The 21,316-nt window shown below is 43.7% G+C and overlaps 1 protein-coding gene across 3 annotated transcripts in view; it reads left to right on the top strand.

Moving 5' to 3' along the window:
* Window positions 1-21,316, top strand: part of CASKIN2 (CASK interacting protein 2) — a 225,447-nt gene that overhangs the window by 180,297 nt on the left and 23,834 nt on the right. For all 3 annotated transcript variants that reach the window (XM_068261965.1, XM_068261966.1, XM_068261964.1), the window contains exons 16-19: window positions 6,194-6,304; window positions 6,389-6,490; window positions 14,595-14,733; window positions 14,818-16,323. In XM_068261965.1, the coding sequence (XP_068118066.1) occupies window positions 6,194-6,304; window positions 6,389-6,490; window positions 14,595-14,733; window positions 14,818-16,323 (1,858 nt within the window). The remainder of the gene's footprint in view (window positions 1-6,193; window positions 6,305-6,388; window positions 6,491-14,594; window positions 14,734-14,817; window positions 16,324-21,316) is intronic.

Below are 21,316 nucleotides of genomic sequence, written 5' to 3'. Positions count from 1 at the left end.
CCAGTCAAAAAACAAGTTATTTCTGCTGCTGCAATAAAGCAGTCATTGTATTGTTAAAGAGAATCCAAGGTGGGATTTAATTATGTTACTGGGGCACAGAGGCTGGTTGTGCACACTAAGACCAGCCTCCGTTGCCCCATGGTGTGCCTCCATGTCCCCCCTGCGCGCCGCTATAACCCCCGCAGTGCTGGCGACACGCAGCGCGTCGCCAGCACAATGTTTACCTATGCGCTGTCAGTCAGCGCCGCTCCCCCGCCTCCTCCGCATCGGCGCTACCCGCCCGTGTCACTTCCATCCTGTCAACAGGAGGGAAAGGACACGGGCGGGTAGCGCCGATGCGGGGAAGCGGCGCTGACAGACAGCGCTTAGGTAAACATTGTGCTGGCGACACGCTGCGTGTCGCCAGCACTGCGGGGGTATAGCGGCGCGCAGGGGGGACATGGAGGCACACCATGGGGCAACGGAGGCTGGTCTTAGTGTGCACAACCAGCCTCTGTGCTCCAGTAACATAATTAAATCCCACCTCGGGTTCTCTTTAAAGAGAATCTGTAATGAAAAAAAAACCCTCTGGGGTTAACATATAACCTCGGGAGGGGGTAGCTTCTGGATCCTAACGAGGATTCCCCCGTCCCTCCGTTCGCCTGCCGGGCTCCCCCGAACTGCGTCGAGGTAAATATTTACGTACTGCGATCCCGCACAGGTGCATTAGCCTCTCTTCCATCAGGCTAAGGCGAAAATAGCCGAGCCCAATTGATCCGCTCTATTGCACAGGCACAAAGGACTCCCGCCTGCACAGCAGAGCGGATATGATCAGGCTCGGCTATTTCCGCCTTAGCCCGAAGGAAGAACCTCTAGTGCACCTGCGCAGGATCGCGGTAGGTAAATACTGTATATACTTGCGTATAAGCCTAATTTTTTAGCATAAAAAATGTGCTGAAAAGTTACCCCCTCAGCTTATATGCGAGTCAGTGGAGCAAAACAGATGGTGGAGAAGGCAGAGGAGTCTAAGGATTGTGCACTAGAGATCCTGGTCTTACCTGCTTGTGACCTGCTGTGTCCGTGCTCCCATCCCCGGCAACATGGTGTGCAGAGTGTGCTGCTCAAGACTACCTGTGTCTCCTGGCCTGTGGAGTGGAGCGGGCTAGCAACGTGTCAGCGGTGCAATGATTGGGGATTCTTCCTGTGTGGCAATCACTGTGTCTGGGCACCTGGGGGGCCATAACGTAATACTGGGGGCACATTTGGCTATAATGGGGGCAGCGCTAATCCTGGGGTACATCTGGCTATAATGGGGTAATTCTGATCCCGGGGACACATCAGGCTATAAAGGGGGCACTGTTCCTGGGGGTTCATCTGTCAATCTATTCTGGGGGTTGCAAACACAGGAGACACATCTGGCTATGCTGGGGGCTGATATTGGGGACACATCTGTCTATATTTGGGGGAGATGGGTGATACTAGGGACACATCTGGATATCTATACTGGGACGACCTAAACTGGTGGCACAGTTTTTATGTCAATAGCACTTTTTATTTTACCATTAAAATGCATAGAGAGGAACATTTTACTTGGCACCAAATACCCCCCCAATGAAAGCTCAGTTTGTCTTGAAAAAAACAATATATAGATCATTTAAGTGGCATGAGTACAGACGAAGTTATTGCTGATTATAAAGGGACACAGCTAAAGCGTGAAAACTGCTCTGGTCCATTAGGGTAAAACAAGGTCTGGATGCAAAGTGGTTAAAAGGACCCTGAGCAGTAACGTAAATTAAAAGATTTTGCTTACCTGGGGCTTCCTCCAGCTCACCGTAGGCCGTGAGGTTCCCCGGACCTGGGCCGGTTGTCGAGCGACTCTTCCTGGATCCTGACACTCATAGTCATCATGCCGGCCGCTACGCGTCATCACGCCAGCCGCGTGACAGGTCTGCGCATGCACGGTTTAGGGTTAGAAAACCATGCAGACCTGTCACGCCGGCGGCGTGATGACGACCAGCATCAGGATCCAGGAAGAGTTGGTCCGGCACGGTTGTCGCCGGTAACGGGAGCTGCCGGCGGGACATGGAGAGAAGCCAGGAGGATGCCAGGGGACCTCGCAGCCTACGGTTGGCTGGAGAAAGCTCCAGGTAAGTGAAATCATTTAACTTACGTTATTAACAGTATGCTATGTGCACAGATACCTATAAAGTCAGGAATATGGGATACCATTTTTACGATGAAAATCTGTAGAATCCATTTGGGGTGTTTTTAAGCTGAGGCTGCCAAAAAGTTACAATTTTAAGATGCAACTGAAAAAAATAACATTTCCAAAATTATGGTTAAATTTGGAAAAATTTCAGCCAAACCACATAAATCTATATATACATGTATATTTAAAAAATGGTGACGGGTGTGGATGTTAAGGCAATTAAAGTGTATCGGAGGCAGATGGAAGGGGGTAGGGGTGGACAGGCATGTTCCTTGCTCCATGATCCCCCCCCCCCAGCCCTCGCTCCACACTGCAAACCCAAAATCTACCAACCTCTTGTTGCCAATCTAAGATAAATGGTGTCCTTTGTAGGAGAGGCAGTCTCTGGCGTTACAAGCGCCCCTGCCACTCCTCTCAGTGACCCTTCACTGTCTTTTTTTTCCACCCCTTCCTCCCCTCCCCCCACCCCTTCCCAGTCTCTGAGTTATGTGCTTTTGGATGATACAATATAGGGAGAAAAAAAGTTACACCCGCTAAAGAAAAAAAAAATACATTTATTTCAAAATAAAATATCTTCGCCATACATAGTACCAGCAACATAATTTAAGAGTTGAAAGGGGATAAATAGATTATTAAGATACAAATTTATTTTCAAACTGTAATTGGTGAGAATAGAGAAATTGTTTGTTTTTTCCATTGGTTTCCTCTTTTTTTCCATTGAAAATAAAATAATTCCTGAGAGTAAAAAAACACCCAAAGAAAGTCTAGTTTATCCCCCAAAACCAGGTGAATATCACCAGGTGTCATAAGTAGTGAAAAAGGGATTAAATACGGGCATAGCTAAAATGTCAAAACTGCAGTAGTCCAAAGTGGGAAAACAGGTCTAGGTGGTTAATATGTCCCTTGAAGCCATGACAGCTTTATGGTCTGTACATCTGAACTGAGAGGGATATGTAGGCTGCCATATTTCTTTCCCTTTTAACATTACCAGATGGCTGGCTGTCCTGCTGATCTCTTTGGCTGCAAGTAGTGCCTGAGTCACACACCTGAAACAAGCATATGGCTAATCCAGTCAGACTTCAGTCAGAAACACCTGATCTGCATGCTAGTTCAGGGTTTATAGCTAAAATATTCAGTCAGAAGATCAAAGGAACAGCAAGGCAGTTTGCATTGTTTAAAAGGAAATAAATAAATGTCAGCCTCCATATCCATCTCCTTTCAGGTGAACATTAACTCTTCCCAGTCCATATCTGTTAAAGATGTCTTATCTGTATGCCATTTGCTACAAATTAGGTTAGTTTTCTCTTTTTGTGCGTATTGTAAAAGCTATGATACCTTGAGAATTGCTTTCATTATTAGTATTATTTGTTATTTATATAGCACCAAAATCTTCTGTAGCGCTGTGCATGATACAAAACAAATAGTCAGGAACATAGATACAGGAGAGGTTCAAAACTCTGTACTACAAAATAATCTCGTTATAATAAACTCGGGTATAGTAAACGGCCGGGTATAGTAAACTAACTCTCCAGGTCCCGTCCAGTCTCCATTATAAGTCTATGGGAGCAATGCGGGTATAGTAAACTCATTTTTTGGCCCCCACGTTACCATGACTCTGGATATAGAGAAAAAGTGGGTGGCGGCGTGCATCAGTGTGAAACCCATGGTCGGCTGCTCTCTTCATGCTGGCAGGTGAGCTGATACCTTAATTGAGTGCAATGAATAGTGCCACTGTAAATCTTTAGCAAGTATGCACATTTGGTGGATGGACTACAAGGTCTAGAATGCCTTAGGGCTGCATAACCAGGAAACACAAATACCAGGCTGGACAAATTGCAGCATGTGTCATGTAACTGAGTAAGAGAAAACTTCCTTGTCACACTTGGGCAATCGTGCAGCCTCGCTCCAATGACTGCATTTTGGAGAGAGGCTGGATGATTGGCCCAGGCGTGAACAGGAAGTTTTGTCTTGCCTAGTTACAGGACACATGCTGCGATTTATCCAGCCTGGTATTCGTGTTCCCTGGTTATGCAGCCCTAAGGTATTTTAGACTTTGTAGTCCGTTCACCAAATGTGCATCCTTGTTAAAGAGTAACATTGGCACCATACGCTATTGTGTGCCATGAGTATTGTATGCTACCAGTAAAAGTCTGGTTTCGACCGCGGCGGCCGCTGGATGCTCTGCCTGCCTGCCGCAGCTGTGTCTCTGTGTATGGTCAGACTGAAGGCCTGTTTCCACTACAGCAAATCTGCATGCATTTTCTGCATGCAGATTCGCATAACCAATATAAATCAATGGGCCTGTTTCCACTTGTCAGAAATTCTGTGCAGTGGACTGTGCAGAAAAAATCTGCACAGCAGAGCCATCAGAATACGCACCCCGCAAGGCTAGTGTGCAATTTAGCCTGTAATGTATTTAATAGGAAATTTGCATACGTTTTCGTTATGCAAATTTTCCATGCGAATTTTGCGTACGTTTTTGCTTAAAATCATTGTAAAAGCACACAGGCACTGACATGGTTAAATTCACATACTTACAAACAGATGCAAATTTTAATGCGTTTTCAGGTTAAAATTTGCATACAATCGCATACGAATTTGCATCCGCATCCAAATTAGTTTTTGCGTTTTTCGCAACGGAATAGCACCACACCAGTGGAAACGGGCCCTGACTCTGTGGTGCCGATTGCTGGTGGTGTATTTTTGCCATTGAAAACCAAAAGAAAGTTGTTTTAAGTTTGCATTTTCAGTAAAATGCCATTAGAAAAGACAAAATTGATTGGATTAAAAAACCTTCACTTTGCATTGTAAGTTTACTGCCTCATCCACTAACCCCTGTGTGTCCTGTTCTAATGTCTCCAACCCACTGAGCTCTAGACTGTAAGCTCGCAAGGGCAGGGACCTCCTCATTCTTTTATGTAATGTAATGTATCTTATGAACATGCACCAGTGTTGGTGATGTTTAAAACCACACATCATCAATGCCTCTATTTGTTTGTATTACTGGATGTCCTGATTGAGTTTTGAACCTCTCCTGTATCGATGTTCCTTACTACCGTATATTCCGGCGTATAAGACGACTGGGTGTATAAGATGACCCCCCAACTTTTCCAGTTATTATATAGAGTTTGGTATATACTCGCCGTGTAAGAATACCCCTCTTCCAATGCACACCAAATAAAAATTAAAAAACATCATATGCTGGTGCTATGTATGAACAGATACTGGTGCTGTACTGTATGTGGTACCTAGTATATAACAGTATACAGGTGATTGACTAGTAGGATTGGTCAACTCTCCCTAATGCTGGAAATACAAAATACAGTTTTGAGTTAGATGGTTAGATGGTTTGATAGATCATTTCCGACATGTCCGATCTTATATTCGATTGTTTTTCTGATCGATTTCTCATAGAAGTGAATAGAAATAGATAAGAAAAGATAACGGAAACGAATCGGAAATCAATCAGACTGAAAATCGACCGAAAAAACGAATTGTGTATGTATCCTATATATCCATATATATTCCTAGCATAAGTGGATTGGTCAGCTCTCCTTGTTTACCTGTTTATCAGAGTGGTATGGAAGAATAGATTGCACTGTACCCATAAAACACGCCTCTAAAACACAAACCTGTCTGGCCCACCCTTGTATCCTATTTACCTCCTTCTCAGCCTTTCAGATCTTGCACAAGTTGAACTGGTTGAACTCGATGGACATATGTCTTTTTTCAACCCAAATAACTATGTAACTATGTGCGCCTGCGCCGCTTTACTACAGTACTCAGCAGCAAGATCTGAGAGTCAGTAACAGGATAGAGTGTATCACCCGGCATCAATGACACATTGGCGTATAAGACGACCCCTGACTTTTCACATGATTTTCAAGGGTTAAAAAGTAGTCTTATACGCCAGAATATACAGTATTTGATTGTACTATGTACAGCACTACGGAAGAGGTTGGCACTATATAAAAAATAATAATGGATCTCCTTTTACATTTTTAGGATACAGAACTTATTTATTGCTGGCTTCGTAGATTCCAGCTGGACATGTATGTTGGGAACTTTATATCTGCAGGCTATGACCTTTCAACAATCAGCCGCATGACACCAGAGGTAAATGCACCAATCGGCTCTAGTCTGCTTTACATACCTATTGTTCATTCAAGTGACTGTTAAATTATACCTTGTTCCCTATAGGATCTGACAGCCATTGGTGTGACAAAGCCAGGCCACAGGAAAACCATTTCAACAGAGATTGGCAAGCTGAATGTAGCTGATGGACTTCCTCATCAAATGCCTGTGAGAATCTAGTTTAATTATGTAGCATAATGCCTTTAATTAAGAGAAGTAATGTAGCAATCACCGGGGAAAGACTGCCTGTAACCACATCACATTGAAAAATATGCTGTGCTCTTCATTTGTTGAAGAATTGAAGACCAATCTTTAACCTTGTCCTTGTATAGAAATAATAAGTTATTGAGCTTGTGAGTTTTGCAGTTCACCAATCTGTTTAATGGCTTCTGGACCAGCATTCCCCCTATCGACATCTGCTAATCCCTGCCATGGCGTACATTTCAACTCCTGCATTCTCTCGTACACAGCGCCCCATTGTTCGCGCTGATACTGGGTCGCTGCAACACCTAGCTCTGCTGTCACACTGACATCTCATTCTGCATTTGTTATTCCATTGGCTCCTGACCCCGTGATCACTGTGAAGCAATAACAGTGACTACTACTCATTTAAAAAAAAAATCTCTGGTCTATAAGGGGCCAGAGACAGCGGGCCCAGAAGTGGTTAAACTACACCTGAAATTTTTTTCACAGTTTCATGAATACTTTGATATAGCATAATGTTACACGTGCCTTTTTGTAATTTAATAATATTTTACATTACATTTCAATATCCAGCTATAATTTTTCAAAGTTTCAAGGACATTGAAGTTGCATGTCTTGTCAACTTCTGTGAGAATCAATAGGTGTATTTAGGATACTGCCCAGCATGTAAAATGCAGCCCAAGGTGTGTGTTAGGCGTGAGTTCCTGTGTACTCACTGTGGGGGTGAGTGTGTTGGGTGAAAGAGGTAAGGTATTACTCTCCACTCTTACCTCTTTCACCTAACACACTCACCCCCACACACCCTCTTTATTTCCCTATATGAGACTAGTCAACTCATGATCTAACATTATGGAATAATATTACCGGTAACCAACATTGTAGTTCTATAGTGTAGTCAGAAATAAAAATGAAAAATTATATATATATATATTTCAGATGATGGTCAGATAAATATAATATATAGTAATCATAGCCACCGTTGTCCTTCAAAGCAAGGAAAGCATAGCAGCTCCTTGAAATTCAGATGTGGAGTTTGCCATAAATACTTCCTGTGTTAAGATATTACAAATCATAACAAATCCCTTTGGAAATAGATGTCGTTTTTTTTCCTCCATAAGCATAGCATGTATTTTGTACAAGTCTAGAATCTAAAAGCTAATCTACCATACTTTTGTATTGCCCTCTGATGTGTATATACATATTAATCAGGTCTCAGGTGTCTTTTTTTTTTTCTCTCCAAGTTAAATAAGCCTAGTTTGTTCTAACTTTGTTTCTGAGATCTTACATCCCTCTGATTTATGTAGATGTCCATCTATTTTAGGACATCAATGTCCTTCCTATAGCGTGGTACCCCAAACTGTATCCCATATTTCACATGTGGCCTCACAAATGATTTATACAGAGGGAGTAGTATACTAGCATCTTGTTGATTTTATTTTACATTTTATACATCTCAGAATTGTTATTACTTTAGCTTCTGCTGCTTGGCATTGAATACAGTTGCTTAACATGTCATCAACCAGTATTCCTAAGTCCTCCTCTTAAGTTCTCAGCTGTATGTTATTTAGTTTATATGGTTTCGTTTATATGGTATGCTTTACCATTGGCACATCCGAGGTTCATTACTTTACAATCATCATTAAATTTAATCTGTCTTCTCCCTACCCATAAGGCCATGCTGTAAAGTTTCTGTAAATTGTCAATATCCTGATTATTTTGTACAATTCTGCATAATTTTATATCATCTGCAAAGATGGCAACATTGTTCTGTATTTCAACTACAAGGTCATCAATAAACAAAGTGAAAAGGATCAGACCTAGTACTGACCCTTTCGAAACCCCACTACTAACAGTTTCACTTTTTGAATAGGATTAGTTTACTACAACTCTTTACCTTCCATCCATAAATTATTTCTCTATCCACGTACAACTCTTTTTCCTAGTCCCTATATCCTCAGCTTTTACACTAGGCTATTGTGAAGAGCAGTTTTAAAAGCTTTGCAAAGTACACTACATTTGGATCCCAAGATCTTAATTTTCATTCATCACTACATAAAAGCTAAAAATAAAGCTTTGTGAGACAAGACCTGTCTTTAGCAATCACATGCTAATGAACTGGATTGGGATTATTTTGTACTTTATAATTTTGTGTCCCCTCCAAAGACAATCCGCCACTGCGCATCTTAATTCAGTTTATTGTAAGATAATTAAAGCAGGGCTGTGGAGTCGGTACAAAAATCCACCGACTCCTCAGTTTAGGATTCCACTGACTCAGACTCCTCAACTCTGACTCCTCTAATTTGCATATTACAATCTTGTTGATTGAAAATATGTAACATGATATTCGTCTCTTAACTGCCAATGCTTCTGAATTTTAAAAGACAACTGAAGTGAGAAGGATATGTAGACTGCCATATTTATTTTCTTTAATCATAGACTAAAACTAGTCCTTAGTACTTGAAAAAGGTACAGACCGGAACAATGAACATCTATCGGGCCCTAGGCAATGTAACTGTGGGTACATGTAAGAATGATGTGCAGGTACTCTGCAGGAGAATGAGGCGATTCTTCCTCTATTACACATTCCTCATGCACAATCTGAACCAAGTTTATGGGTGATAGACAACACCTCTGTGTTCAATGTGCACAACATTCTCAGTGGATTCCCTGCAGCTCTGTGGGGAGTGCATATGTAGAGTATAGTACTACTGTGTAACAAAGTAAACCTGGGACAGATGAAATTAAAGTATTATACATGCCTGGGGCTTCCTCCAGCTTCCTTCAAGCCAATCAGTCCCTCACGGTCCTCCTCCGCCAACTGGATCTTCTGTTATGAGTCCAGGTACTTGAGCCAGTCTGGCATAGTGCAAATGCACACACTCCACCGCCGGGAGCGTACTACACCTGCGCAGCACTATTGCGCAGGTACAGAATGCTCCTGGCTGTAGGAGCGGCACGCGGCCGGACTGGGCTGACTGGCTGAATTACCGGGACTCATAGCAGAAGATCTAGGTGGTGGAGGAGGACAGCGAGGGACTGAAGGGGACGGGAGGAAGCCCCAGGTATGTATAAAACTTTTCTTTTCATCCGTTAAAGGTACCCTTTAATTCGTAGTCAGCAAACCAAATTTTAACAACATATCAAATTATTTGATTTCATGAGCAGAGAGAGTGCATACATTTGCATAAACCAGCATCAATGCAGAATTATTTCCATCTCATTGACCATCTCTTAGTGCAGGGGTCAGGAACCTTTTTGGCTGAGAGAGCAATAAACGCCACGTATTTTAAAATGTAATTCCGTAAGAGCCATACAATAAGTTTCAGCAGAGGGCTCATGTCCCTGTTGCCATGGTGATGTGTATACAGTTGATCCTCTGGGCGGTGGCAGTGTCAGACACGTCTTCAGCTTTTCTTGGGTTTCAGCAACATCAGCAATGTCCCCGAGAGCCAGATAGGAGAAATACCAACTAACAGCTTGTACAGTTAGCTAGCTGACTTGGGGGTTGATTCACTTTGTAGGCTGAGATCCTCCACACTTTGGCCCAATAGGCTGCCTGTCAGGTGACAGGCAGCCTATTGGGCCAATCAACGTGCGGGGATGTCGTCCTACAAAGTCACTGAACCCGACAGGGTCCAGAGTGGGACAATTGGAGCAGCGGTTGTTTGTTTTGGGGTAGCATGAGTTAGTAGTGCATGCTACAGCAGTAGTAAGCTGTGCTGCTTGAGCAGTGTAGCTTCGTGAATCAGCCCCTAACTGTGAGCCAGATGTCGCCATCAAAAGAGCCACACATGGCTCCCGAGCCATAGGTTCCCTACCCCTGTCTTAGTGACACGGCTACACATCAGGCTTTATTCTTACAGCATAGATGTTATTTAGTATATAGGGAGATTCCTGTATACACATCATATATACTGTACAGTCACAATCAGATATGTATATCTGACTTTAAAAATACAGTAACTAGTTTTGATTAGTTTATTTCATTTTTGTGGACGAAGCACAGCTATTACTGCATATATAAATCATTTATGATGACTATTATCTGAGAAATAGAACATTTTATGATATTTTCTATTTTAATTGCAGTTTAAATTCATTAGGAGTCTGAGTCGGTGCATTTTTCCCCGACTCCAGGCACCCAAAATTGCTCCGACTCCACGACTCCCGACTCCACAGCCCTGAATTAAAGTACAGACATTAGCATTGAAAAATGCAGTGGAGTGGCATTTTCAATGCTAATCTCTGTACTTTAATTGGTTTGCAATAAAGTGAATTTAGAATAGCATTGCCGGATTGTCTTTGGAGATGATCATTTAAAGTCCGGTAGGTACATGAGTATAGCTCGCTTATTTTCAGCCTGAACATTTGAGTGCTGCCCATCTTTCTTTGCGGTTTGTATAATTTTGTATAGGATCCCTTTGAACACACAACTGATATTAACCCTTTCCAATGCTTTTTCCTGATCACCCATGTCCCCCAAATCTCCCCCCCCCCCCCCCCCCCCACCCTGCACTTTGTTTTTTCAGGTGTGCTGGGGGGACATAGGTGATCAGGGGAAAAGATCAGCAGTAGAGATCTAGAGGCTCTGTACCTCCTTGCTTTACAGTGAAAAAGGCAACCTGGTGTCTGTGCCAGCTTGATCTCTGTAGCTCCACCTCCCTTGTATGGGCACTAGCAAAATGGTAGTATACAGCACTTCATTCTGCTGGAGGGGATCAAAGTGTCTGAATTTGTCCCATACTTTGATCCACATAGGGGGACTCCATGCCAAAACAAATCCAGCAGCAGTGCCTCTACAATCGTTGCAAATGGACCCACATAATATTTAAATTATATGGTGCAGCAAAGATCAGAGTGTTGGACATAGTCCCAATTCTTGATCTGAATAGAATTGGGCTATGCCAGATTTTTTTTTTCAATAAACTAAAGCTTAAAGTTGCCCATAGACGTGATTTCCCGGCGAGCAGACGGCAGCGGCAGTTCCACAGATTGTGAATCGATTTCATGGTCCCCCACAGACATCCTGTGCCCGCGCAGCCACTCCCCAATGCTCCGGTCCCGCCTCTGGTTCACTTCTGGAATTTCAGACTTTAAAGTCTGAAAACCACTGCGCCTGCATGCCATGTCCTCACTCCCGCTGATGGCACCAGGAGCGTACTGCACAGGCCCAGTATGGTCTGTGCCTGCGCCGTGCGCTCCTGGTGACATCAGGGGAAGCGAGGACACGTCAACGCAGGCGCAGTAGTTTTCAGACTTTAAAGTCTGAAATTCCAGAAGTGAACCGGAGGCGGGGCCAGAGCATCGGTGAGTGGCTGCACGGGTACAGGATGCCTGCGGGGGACCATTGGATGCCCCGGGGCACTTCAACTCATTTTCCCCCGAGCCCCTACAGTTTCCTGGTCAGCACACTGTTAAACTGTAATATCACCCAGTTGAGCCATAGGGAAATATGAACATTACCTTGCGCATTCAGTTGTAACTGACAACTGTGGATATACAACTGACAGCAACTGGTATTTTTCAGTTCTGACAAAATATTGTCAGAACTGAAAGGGATCACTGTAAGAAGAAAATGGTGAGCTTCTGAGAGGAACTGACTGTGAGGTAAGTATGTAATATTCATTTACAGCTACGTCATGTGTTTATTTTAAATAATTTTGCTCGTTTCAGGTTCCCTTTAAGGAACAAGATAGGGACTGTAGGTTCATTCTTAACCTGAATTTGTTCTTATGTCTGAAAATTGTGCCATCTCTGTCCCCTGTGCCTCCAGTGTCCCCCTCTGTGTCACCTCTGCCCTTTGTACCTGTTACTGTGTACAAGTTTAAAAGCGATTTTTTTTTCTTGTTCTCATGGATACAGAGAATCCATGCCGTTCGTATCGGCGGGTCATTCGTAAGTCGGGGACTACCTGTACTATTTTTGTGTGACCTTATGTTTACATGGGATATGCCTCCAATTGGCTGTCGCCGGCACACCACCCCTACCAACCCAGTGATGCTGTGCGGCAGGCGGTCCTGCCGCTGACTTCACAGGCCTCTGACAGATGGGCGACGGCTGCGCACTGTGCTGCTGTTCTGCGCATCACACAGCAAGTTCCACCATCAGGTCCGCCGGTGCGGCGGCCAGATGGGCGTAACGGCTGATGTGCTCAGACTCATGGGATTGAGGAGGTCTGGTGGTTAATGGTGAGTGGGTGTGGGTGTGTGAATTTGCATTTAAACTGTCCTATCAAAGATTAGCCATGCAGTTTCCTATCAGGTTCGCATATGTAAGGAGCTATGCAACTGGCTACTAGTATAATCAATTATGATTGGCTAATTGTGATCCATGTGTGTAAAAGGATGTTTGATATCATTGTATATTTGTACTACACACAGCACAGCTTGATAAAGAGGTGTCACGATTGTGGAACTTTCTCCGTGATCAGCGCACAACGCGTGCGCTGACACGGCGGAAATCCTCCACAAGCGTATATTTGCAGGCACCCAGCAAAAGGTGCTACGCACCTGTAGAGGGAAATTCCTGTCGGCAGATGGCGCTGGGGAGTGCAGAGGAACCAATCCTCTGTACCTCCACAAGTGCCAGACAGGAATTGTACGAAGCGCAGAACGCAATCGCAAGAGAGGCGATTGCGAATGAGATTGAGCAAAGGGATAGGTTGTATGTGTGTGCGCCAATCCAGTCGCCACCCCGCGACCGCGCACACACAACAGCAGATACGAAATAGGAACGCGATCGCGAGAGGTGCGATCGCCAGACGTGACACAAGGCAGATCAGAATAGAATACGAGGGTAGCAAAGGCACAGCAAATACAATAAGGAGATACGGAAAATAACAACCGCTAGCTAACTGCGAACACCGCACTCATTTGCAACAGTGCACGCGGTTATGCGCGATCTCCACGTGATAAGCACAATAGAGACAAGCACGCCTAACTAACCATAAACAGACAAACATGAAACAGAGGACGCGAGCGCTTGCTTAACGGTTACCTCACCGAGCCTGCAGCAAGCGTAGCGGACAATACAGACACACGAAAAACAGGAACTAGGCAGAAAGGATCCACCGCTCTTCCGCCAGAGCAAGTGTGATCCAAGCAGGAACACAGATCAGAAAGATCCACAGCCGCTAACGCTAGCGGCTAGTGCGATCTAAACAAGACAGATCAGATGAGGTAGCTGGTAGCAACCGCTGCTCCAGCTTACACTCCAGGAACTAGATCAGAAGGATCCACAGCTGCTACCGCTAGAGGCCAGTGCGATCCAAACAAGACAGAGCGATTCGCTATCAACCGCCGCTGGTGACAGCGCAATCGCGACAGACAAGACAGAACAGAAGGATCCCCAGCGCTCGCAAAAAGTAGCTAGCGCGATCCCAAAAGACAGAACAGAAGAGATAGCTGGTAGCAACCGCTGCACCAGCTATACTCCAAGAACAGAGATCAGAACCATTTCCTGTCAACCACCATAGGGACAGGACAATGGCAAACAGGCAAGACAAGACAGAACAGGCAATACAGATAATACAACCTGACTGGGCTAGCAGGGGAGCCGAAAGCAACCCCCAGGAATTAACTATACTAGATAGCAATGGCTGACACTCCAGCAGTGTCCATCAGGAACAGAGCATGGATGGGAAATGTCTAGCAAAGCATTCTGGGAAACATAAAGCTCTTATAGTGCCAGTCATCAAAGAAGGCAGGTAGGGGATTTGCATAACGAATGTATGCAAATTCCCCAGCAAGAGAACAGACCAGAAACTTGCAATGGAAAGACAGGTCTCTGTTCCAGAGACCTGCAGCCCACAGACTAGAGGAATAGACAAACAGCTGTCTGCCTGTGCAGCCAGCTGAGCGGATCATCACAAGAGGTTTATACCACGAAACGTCGCTTGTATGTGCTGTGATGCTTACTATGAATAAAAGAGCATAAGATTCATTGGATAGTGCCGGCCCTCTTTGTTGGCTTATTTACCTGATCATGGAATACATTTAAAAAAAAATTAACATAATCAGAACTAAATATTTGTTTAATTGACTCCGTCTTTTCCTGTTGGCACAATTAGGTAGACTTGTGGGATTGGCTAACTCAGCTTGGACTTCCTGAGTACCATAAACAACTAACAGAGAATGGATATGACTCACTGAGCAGTGTGACTGAACTGACATGGGAAGACCTCCATGAGATTGGAATTCTTAAACTAGGTAAATCACTAAAGTCAACAAAAATGCATGCCCTCTACTTTGTAAAACCTTTTTAATTCATTGTATTTCTCTTTCTTTATTTAGGGCACCAGAAAAAGTTACTGCTTGGAGTGAAACGTTTGCTAGATCTTCAAAAGGGATCCACAGGCGCAGGTTTTGTTAGGAATAAACTACCAAACGCATCACCTGCTGTTCCTTCTGTAGCATCTCCTGAAAATGAAGACCCACCTACAACTCCCAAAATGCAAACTTTTCAAAGCATGGAACTGAGCAGGGAACTACAGTCTGCATTAATACATGGTAGTGAAATGCTGTGCACCAGTAGGCGATCTTATAGCCAGGATAGTATCAGTTCCCGTTCACAAGGCTCTGGTCATTCTCAGGATTCAACCGGTTCGAATCCACCCTTGCTCACTTCACTTCAAACAATGGACTCCACTTTGCCTGAAAGGAATCTACCCGAGGGTATGGATCAAAGCCAGTGGCACAGTAGAATCTTCACTGGCAGTTTAGTTAGACCAGAGCCCCCTGCCCCACCCCCAAAACCACCTATTAAAAAACGCTCACTGAGTGTTTCTCGCTATGCACTGTCAGATGGAGAGCCAGATGAGGAAGATAAGGGTGCTACATCAGGCTCTGGAGCACTGAGTTCTTATGCTACATTGACTCGTCGTCCAGGTCGCAGCTCTCTGAGCAACGGACAACCTGAGAAAAAAGTCCAGCGGAGCCAGTCTTTTGCTGTACGAGCACGCAGGAAAGGACCACCTCCGCCACCTCCAAAAAGACTAAGCTCTATGTCAAATGTAGAAGGCCCACCATCATCTGGTCTGAACTCAGTAAAGAACCTGGTGGCACATATAGATGGAGGACAAGAATTAAAAACAACAACAGAGATTTGTAAATCGGATGGCATTGAAAATCCTGGAGGTCGAAGGAGGACAGTGAGTGAGTCTGCTGCTGGCATTGGGGAAAGGCTAACGCTTTCACTTGCAGTCAAACAAGAGGAGGACAAAAAAGAAGAAACAGTTCAATCACAAAATAGCTCAAGTGAGAGCATTCCTTTTGCAGAGGAAGGGAACCTCACCATCAAACAGAGGCCCAAACCTCTAGGATCTAAAGCAGGGTCAGTGATCACTGCAGATCTCTTCTCTCCAGCAGTGCCTTTATCTCCTTGGAATTTGGAGGCTACACCTGAAACTCAGCAGATATTTATAACAAAAACAGACTCCTTTATGAATAGAGAGGTGCCAGCTCTTCCTCTGATTGCTGCCAGACCACAAATTGGAGTTAAACCACAACTTGGTCCTAAGCCAAACACAGACCTTAAAATGCCACCAGCAGTTCTAATACCCAAAGTTAATAGTGACACTGAATTCAAACTTACAGAGTCTGACACTGTAAAGAGGAGGGCTAGGGTCAAAGAAAGTGTTGAAGAGACGACATTTATTACTCCTGTACAAACAGATACAATCACTCTGAATGGTCCACAAGAAACTGTAATAGCTAGAATAACAAAGCTTGAGAGAGGACTGGGCTTTGAAAGTGGTGTAAAGGCTGAGAAGATGGCAGGAGAGAATAAAGACAGAACAGGTACAGTACTCCAACAAGCATAAAACTGTATTATTACTATACTGAAATAGGGAAATTGTGTAGCCTGTGGCATTCAGGTTGATTTAAAACTGCAATCATCCACGATAAGTTTGTGCTTGGGCTGATGTCTGTACTGGTGTTTCTCAGTGTCCTGACCTGAACCCTCATAGGAGAAAGAGTGTTCAGGATGGACGTTCTCAGCCAATCATGAATATGCCTTAGAGGTACCCAAAACTTTCCTGAACCATAGCACACTGACAGACCTTGTAATTATATATACTGCTTGAAGGAAACCTGAAATGAAAAGAATATGGAGAAGAGAAGTGCTTTTCGAACTGATTCTAGACTGTTGTGGCTATTCTTTGATTCAAATGGCTGTATGTTTGTTACTTACTAGCATTTGCGTAAGTGGAATAGATGACAGTTCCTGTATTTCTTTTATGTAGGCTTCTTCCAGCTCCTTTATTTCAAAGAGTAGTTACAATGTACATAACCAGGAAAGTGGGGTTTTGATCCCAAACTCTGCCTTTTTTTTTATTGCATTGGTCATGTGATCAGTGATCATACATAGATTGCTCTCTTCTCAATCTCTAGATAGAAATGTGAGCTGAGATAGGCATTTGCACTCGCGTGCAAGCACATGGAACTGTGATCAGTGAATTAATATTCTTCCAGGTGTCAAAGACAGCTAGTGGAATCTGAACACCTATAGGTATATTTATAATTGGGCTGTAAATTGCCACTTTAAAGGTACAATTTTACTAAATCTGTCTTGTAGAATGGTAAGCTGAGTTAATAAACTGTGAATGGCTACTTAATAGTAGTAACTCCTATTATATAGAAATGATTAATATTGTACAGTCAAGATTGTATTATTAATGGGCACCTTCAAGCAGAACTACAGTCAGAATTATCCCTCTGCTCCAGTAGTATAGCCACATTATAAGTTCTCAGAACAAATCTTTTTTCAAAACTGACTTACCATATTTCCACTACTTCTGCATCAGTTCTGAATCAGTTTTTCTGGTTCCAGCTTTTTGGATGTGGCTGTGTAGGTTAAATTAAACTTATGTTTTTCTGTTGGGAGCCTTATCGGAGAACCACACAGAACTCTAGTGAGTTCTCTAGGCTGGAGCAGGTGGATTTGGGTACGATTTGTGGCCCAGGGAGTTTGGACACTGACTTAGGTACCCATGTTAAACTCTCTAGCTCCTGAGCTGCAGTGGAGTTGTAGCGAAACCCTGCTTTAGTACCAGAAATGGTGGTGGCGGAGTTATAGCAGAACTGGCAGTGAAGTTATTATTATAGTTTATAAAGTGATAAGGGGGACATTACAACATTAAAAAATGTTACAAAACAGTGGTACGCAATATAGTGATAGTGAGCACATGTGGAAGAGGGCCCTGCCAAATAGTCTTGCAATGTAAGGGGTGTGGGAGAGGGACACATAAGGGGGGATTGGGGGTATGTCCAAGGGAGGGGGTTGGAACGATGAAGAAAGGAATGGGTTGGTGAACAGATTGTTCTTTAAGGTTTGCTTGAATGAGTTGCAGGAGGTAGTGAGCCTGATGGACAGAGGGAGGAGTAAGGGCTGTTGGGGAGAAATCCTGGAGCCACAGCAGTGAGCAAATGGGTGGACATCTGTAGAATGCAAATAGGTGGACATCTGTAGAATGTTGGAGAGGTGGAGAGTGTGGGTCGGGGAATATCTCTGGATGTGTTTGGATAGTGTACTGGTTAAGTACCTATTCAGCAAGGAGTCCTTGAGCAAGACTCTCTAACACTGTACGGTGGCCTCTAGCGTGCGCCCTTAGTGGCTGCAGCGCTTTGAGTCAGACAGGAGAAAATAACTATACAAATGTTACGATTATTATTATGAGGGGATTAGTTATTAGTGTTATGAGCAGAAGGGGAGAATTATTGTAATAATTAGGTTACAGAGTGAGAGTAGAATATTAGTATAATTACTGATACTATACCATCAGGAAATGGGGATGGTAGAATATTAGTAAGACTACCAGTAGTCTTCTATTGGTATTACCTTGTGCACATTTTTCCAGGCACCAGTATTACACGTACACCTCCAGACTGCCAACAGATTGTTGTTTTATTTCTGGCAACAATTGTGGGGTAGACAGAACTCACTAGATAAAGTGACGTGCTATGGGTCAAATGTCTCCGTGCCCATGGAGATAATGAGTATCGGCAAGAAAGTAACTCAGCACCATCATCTTCAGTAATGCTCTGTTAGTAAGGTAACTTGATCTACATACAGACAGCAAACCTATTTTCACCTGAAGAAAAGCGAAAAATCAAGCACCTCATCCCCCAGAAGATCTGCCAACCTTAGTTTATGCCTTCATTACATCCCGACTGGACTACTGTAATGCTCTCTACACCGGGCTTCCTGCACTCTCTTCACTGGCTACCTATAAAATGGAGGGTCCTATTCAAGATCAGCCTACTGACATTTAAATCACTACATAATCTGGGCCCTGGATACATTAAAGTGGATCCGAGATGAACTTTTACTCATTGCATAATTGTGTTCCTTTCCTATTGTTTATAGGGCATCCCTCAAGCCAAATACTTTTTTTGTTTTTGTTTTAATACTCTAATTTCCTATAAACTAAACAAGCCTTGCCCACAGCATTTCAGATAGCCGTGGCATTTTCAGACAGTAGCAAGGGCTCATGGGAGCTCAGTCTGGGCAGGAAGAGGGGGAGGTGTTACTAGCCAGAGATTTCAGAGGCAGAGGGGAAGAGGAGGGGGGTTATGTTTTTTTCACAGGCTGAGTGCTGTAGATGCAGATAAACTTGCTGTGTGTAATTTTTACAAACATGGCTGCTGTCATTGTATCACAGGAAGAAATAATCATATTCTATTGAAGCTGTTTGCAGCTAGGTTTGCTGTGTAAACTATCTAAACTTAATACGTTACATAAGATATATGGACAAGTTACTTGTTATAGTTAGTTTTTCATCTCGGATCTGCATTAATCAAATGTTACAGCTACGTAACAGTCCCTGCAATCTCAGATCCACAGGTTCTAATAATCTAGTCATACCCAGAGTCCACCTGAAAACTTTTGGTCCCAGAGCCTTCTGTCATGCTGCTCCAACGTTATGGAACTCCTTACCTCAGCACATCAGGACAGCTCAATCTAAATCTGAGAGAGCCTAAGCACTTTGAGTCCTGTGAGAAAAGCGGAGAAAAGCGCAATAGAAATGTTAACATACCAGGAATGGCTGCACTGGCTTGATAAAGAGAGGCGGTCCTCCTGAAATGTCGCTATCTTATGTGTTAGCCTGTTCCTGATAGGTTTGCTGCCTTATGATGGACAAGATACTTCAATGAAAGAGCACTACTGAAGATTACAGTGCTGGGTTACTTCTTTGCTGCTGTGTTTTATCACTGACTGCAGGTGATGAGGATGGATTTTAGCAGGGAGTTTCTGTGTTCAAGGTGAACAGATAGAAAACTGTACATTTCAGGAAACAGCAGTGTAATGATTACAAACAAAAGTAGATATTACGTTATTATGCTAGATGGCTACTTCCACACGAGCTGCTTAGGCCTGGGGAAGGTGGTGAGGAATTTCTACGCATTACTTTATCAAAAGCATGTAGGATAACCATATATTCAGTGTTTTTGATAAGCTTCTGCCACCTCAGGTGTAGGGACAGTTCCTCAATAATATGCTGCATTATTTGTCTTGCCCATCATTTTGCAAATAACTCCCTTGTGATCTTAGTCTGCAGTAGACAATGGGATTCGAGGGATGGGTGAAAAAACAAGGAGTGGGAGGAGAGCGCATTCAGGTTGTCATCCAATACAAATGGCCAGCCGGCCGAGGAATATTCTCACCTGGATCTGTGGCTGACTGTCCCATACAGAGTGGCCAGCAGAAAGGCTTTGGCCCACTTGGACCGGGGACCAAGTCTTGGCAGAAGTCCTCCTGCACAACACCTGCAGATGATAGCCTCCTTCAGAGCTGTACTGGCAGGCCACTGCTTTGCTATATTTTCCACCTAGCCCGAGTGCTGTGATGCCGGGCTAGGTGGAAAAGGTGCGCTCTCTCCCCTGCCCTTGTTGTTTTTCACCCATCCCCCGAATCCCACTGTCTACTGCAGATTACCTACCATCTAGACTTGCACAGTATTATTAAGATCAACCTCCCTGTCCAGCACAGGGGTTTAGGCTCCTTTCCTCCACACTGGTGACCTTAGTGTTACAAAAGTGAACTGACAGTACTCATTTTAAGATTTTTTATACAGAGGACCCTTAATCCACATATTTTTTTCTGGGTCAATGACCCAGAGCATTTAAGGCAGAAAGCCAGCATAATAGTTTGGAAAGCATTGACACACTTAGGCCACATACACACATCAGACCATAGTCTTTTGAAAATGAAAGATCACAGACCAATTTTACCCCCTTCCATGTAGTATGAGAGCCATACCTTCACAGTCTTTTCTATGGAGCTGAACTCCCCATCAGAAAAAAATCTTTGCAAGATGCTGCACACACAGATGCTGGACAGACACAAAAGATCAGTATCTGCAAAAGACCTGTTCCTGCCAAAGATCCGTTCCTGCAAATTGCATTCATAGTCTATGAGATCTGCAGATCATCATACACACCTTGTTTAACGGACATTCATCTGCAGATGAGACAATCATCTGCAGATCTGAAAATCCATCCTGGTGGATCTGATCTGCAGATGAATGTCTGTTAAACAAGGTGTGTATGAGATCTGCAGATATCATAGACTATGAATGCATTTTGCAGGAATGGATCTTTTGCAGGAACAGATCTTTTGCAGATACTGATCTTTTGAATGTCTACAGCATCTTTGTGTGCAGCATCTTGCAAAGATCTCTGTCTGATGGGGGAGTTCAGCTCCATAGAATATACTGTGTAGGTATGGCTCTCATACTACATGGAAGGGGATAAAATTGGTCTGTGATCTTTCATTTTCCAAAGACTATGG

The sequence above is a fragment of the Hyperolius riggenbachi genome, chromosome 12 (assembly GCF_040937935.1).
Source record: "Hyperolius riggenbachi isolate aHypRig1 chromosome 12, aHypRig1.pri, whole genome shotgun sequence".
NCBI lineage: Eukaryota > Metazoa > Chordata > Amphibia > Anura > Hyperoliidae > Hyperolius > Hyperolius riggenbachi.
Note: the sequence above shows the minus strand (reverse complement) of the source record. Positions and strands in the feature narration are given on the sequence as shown.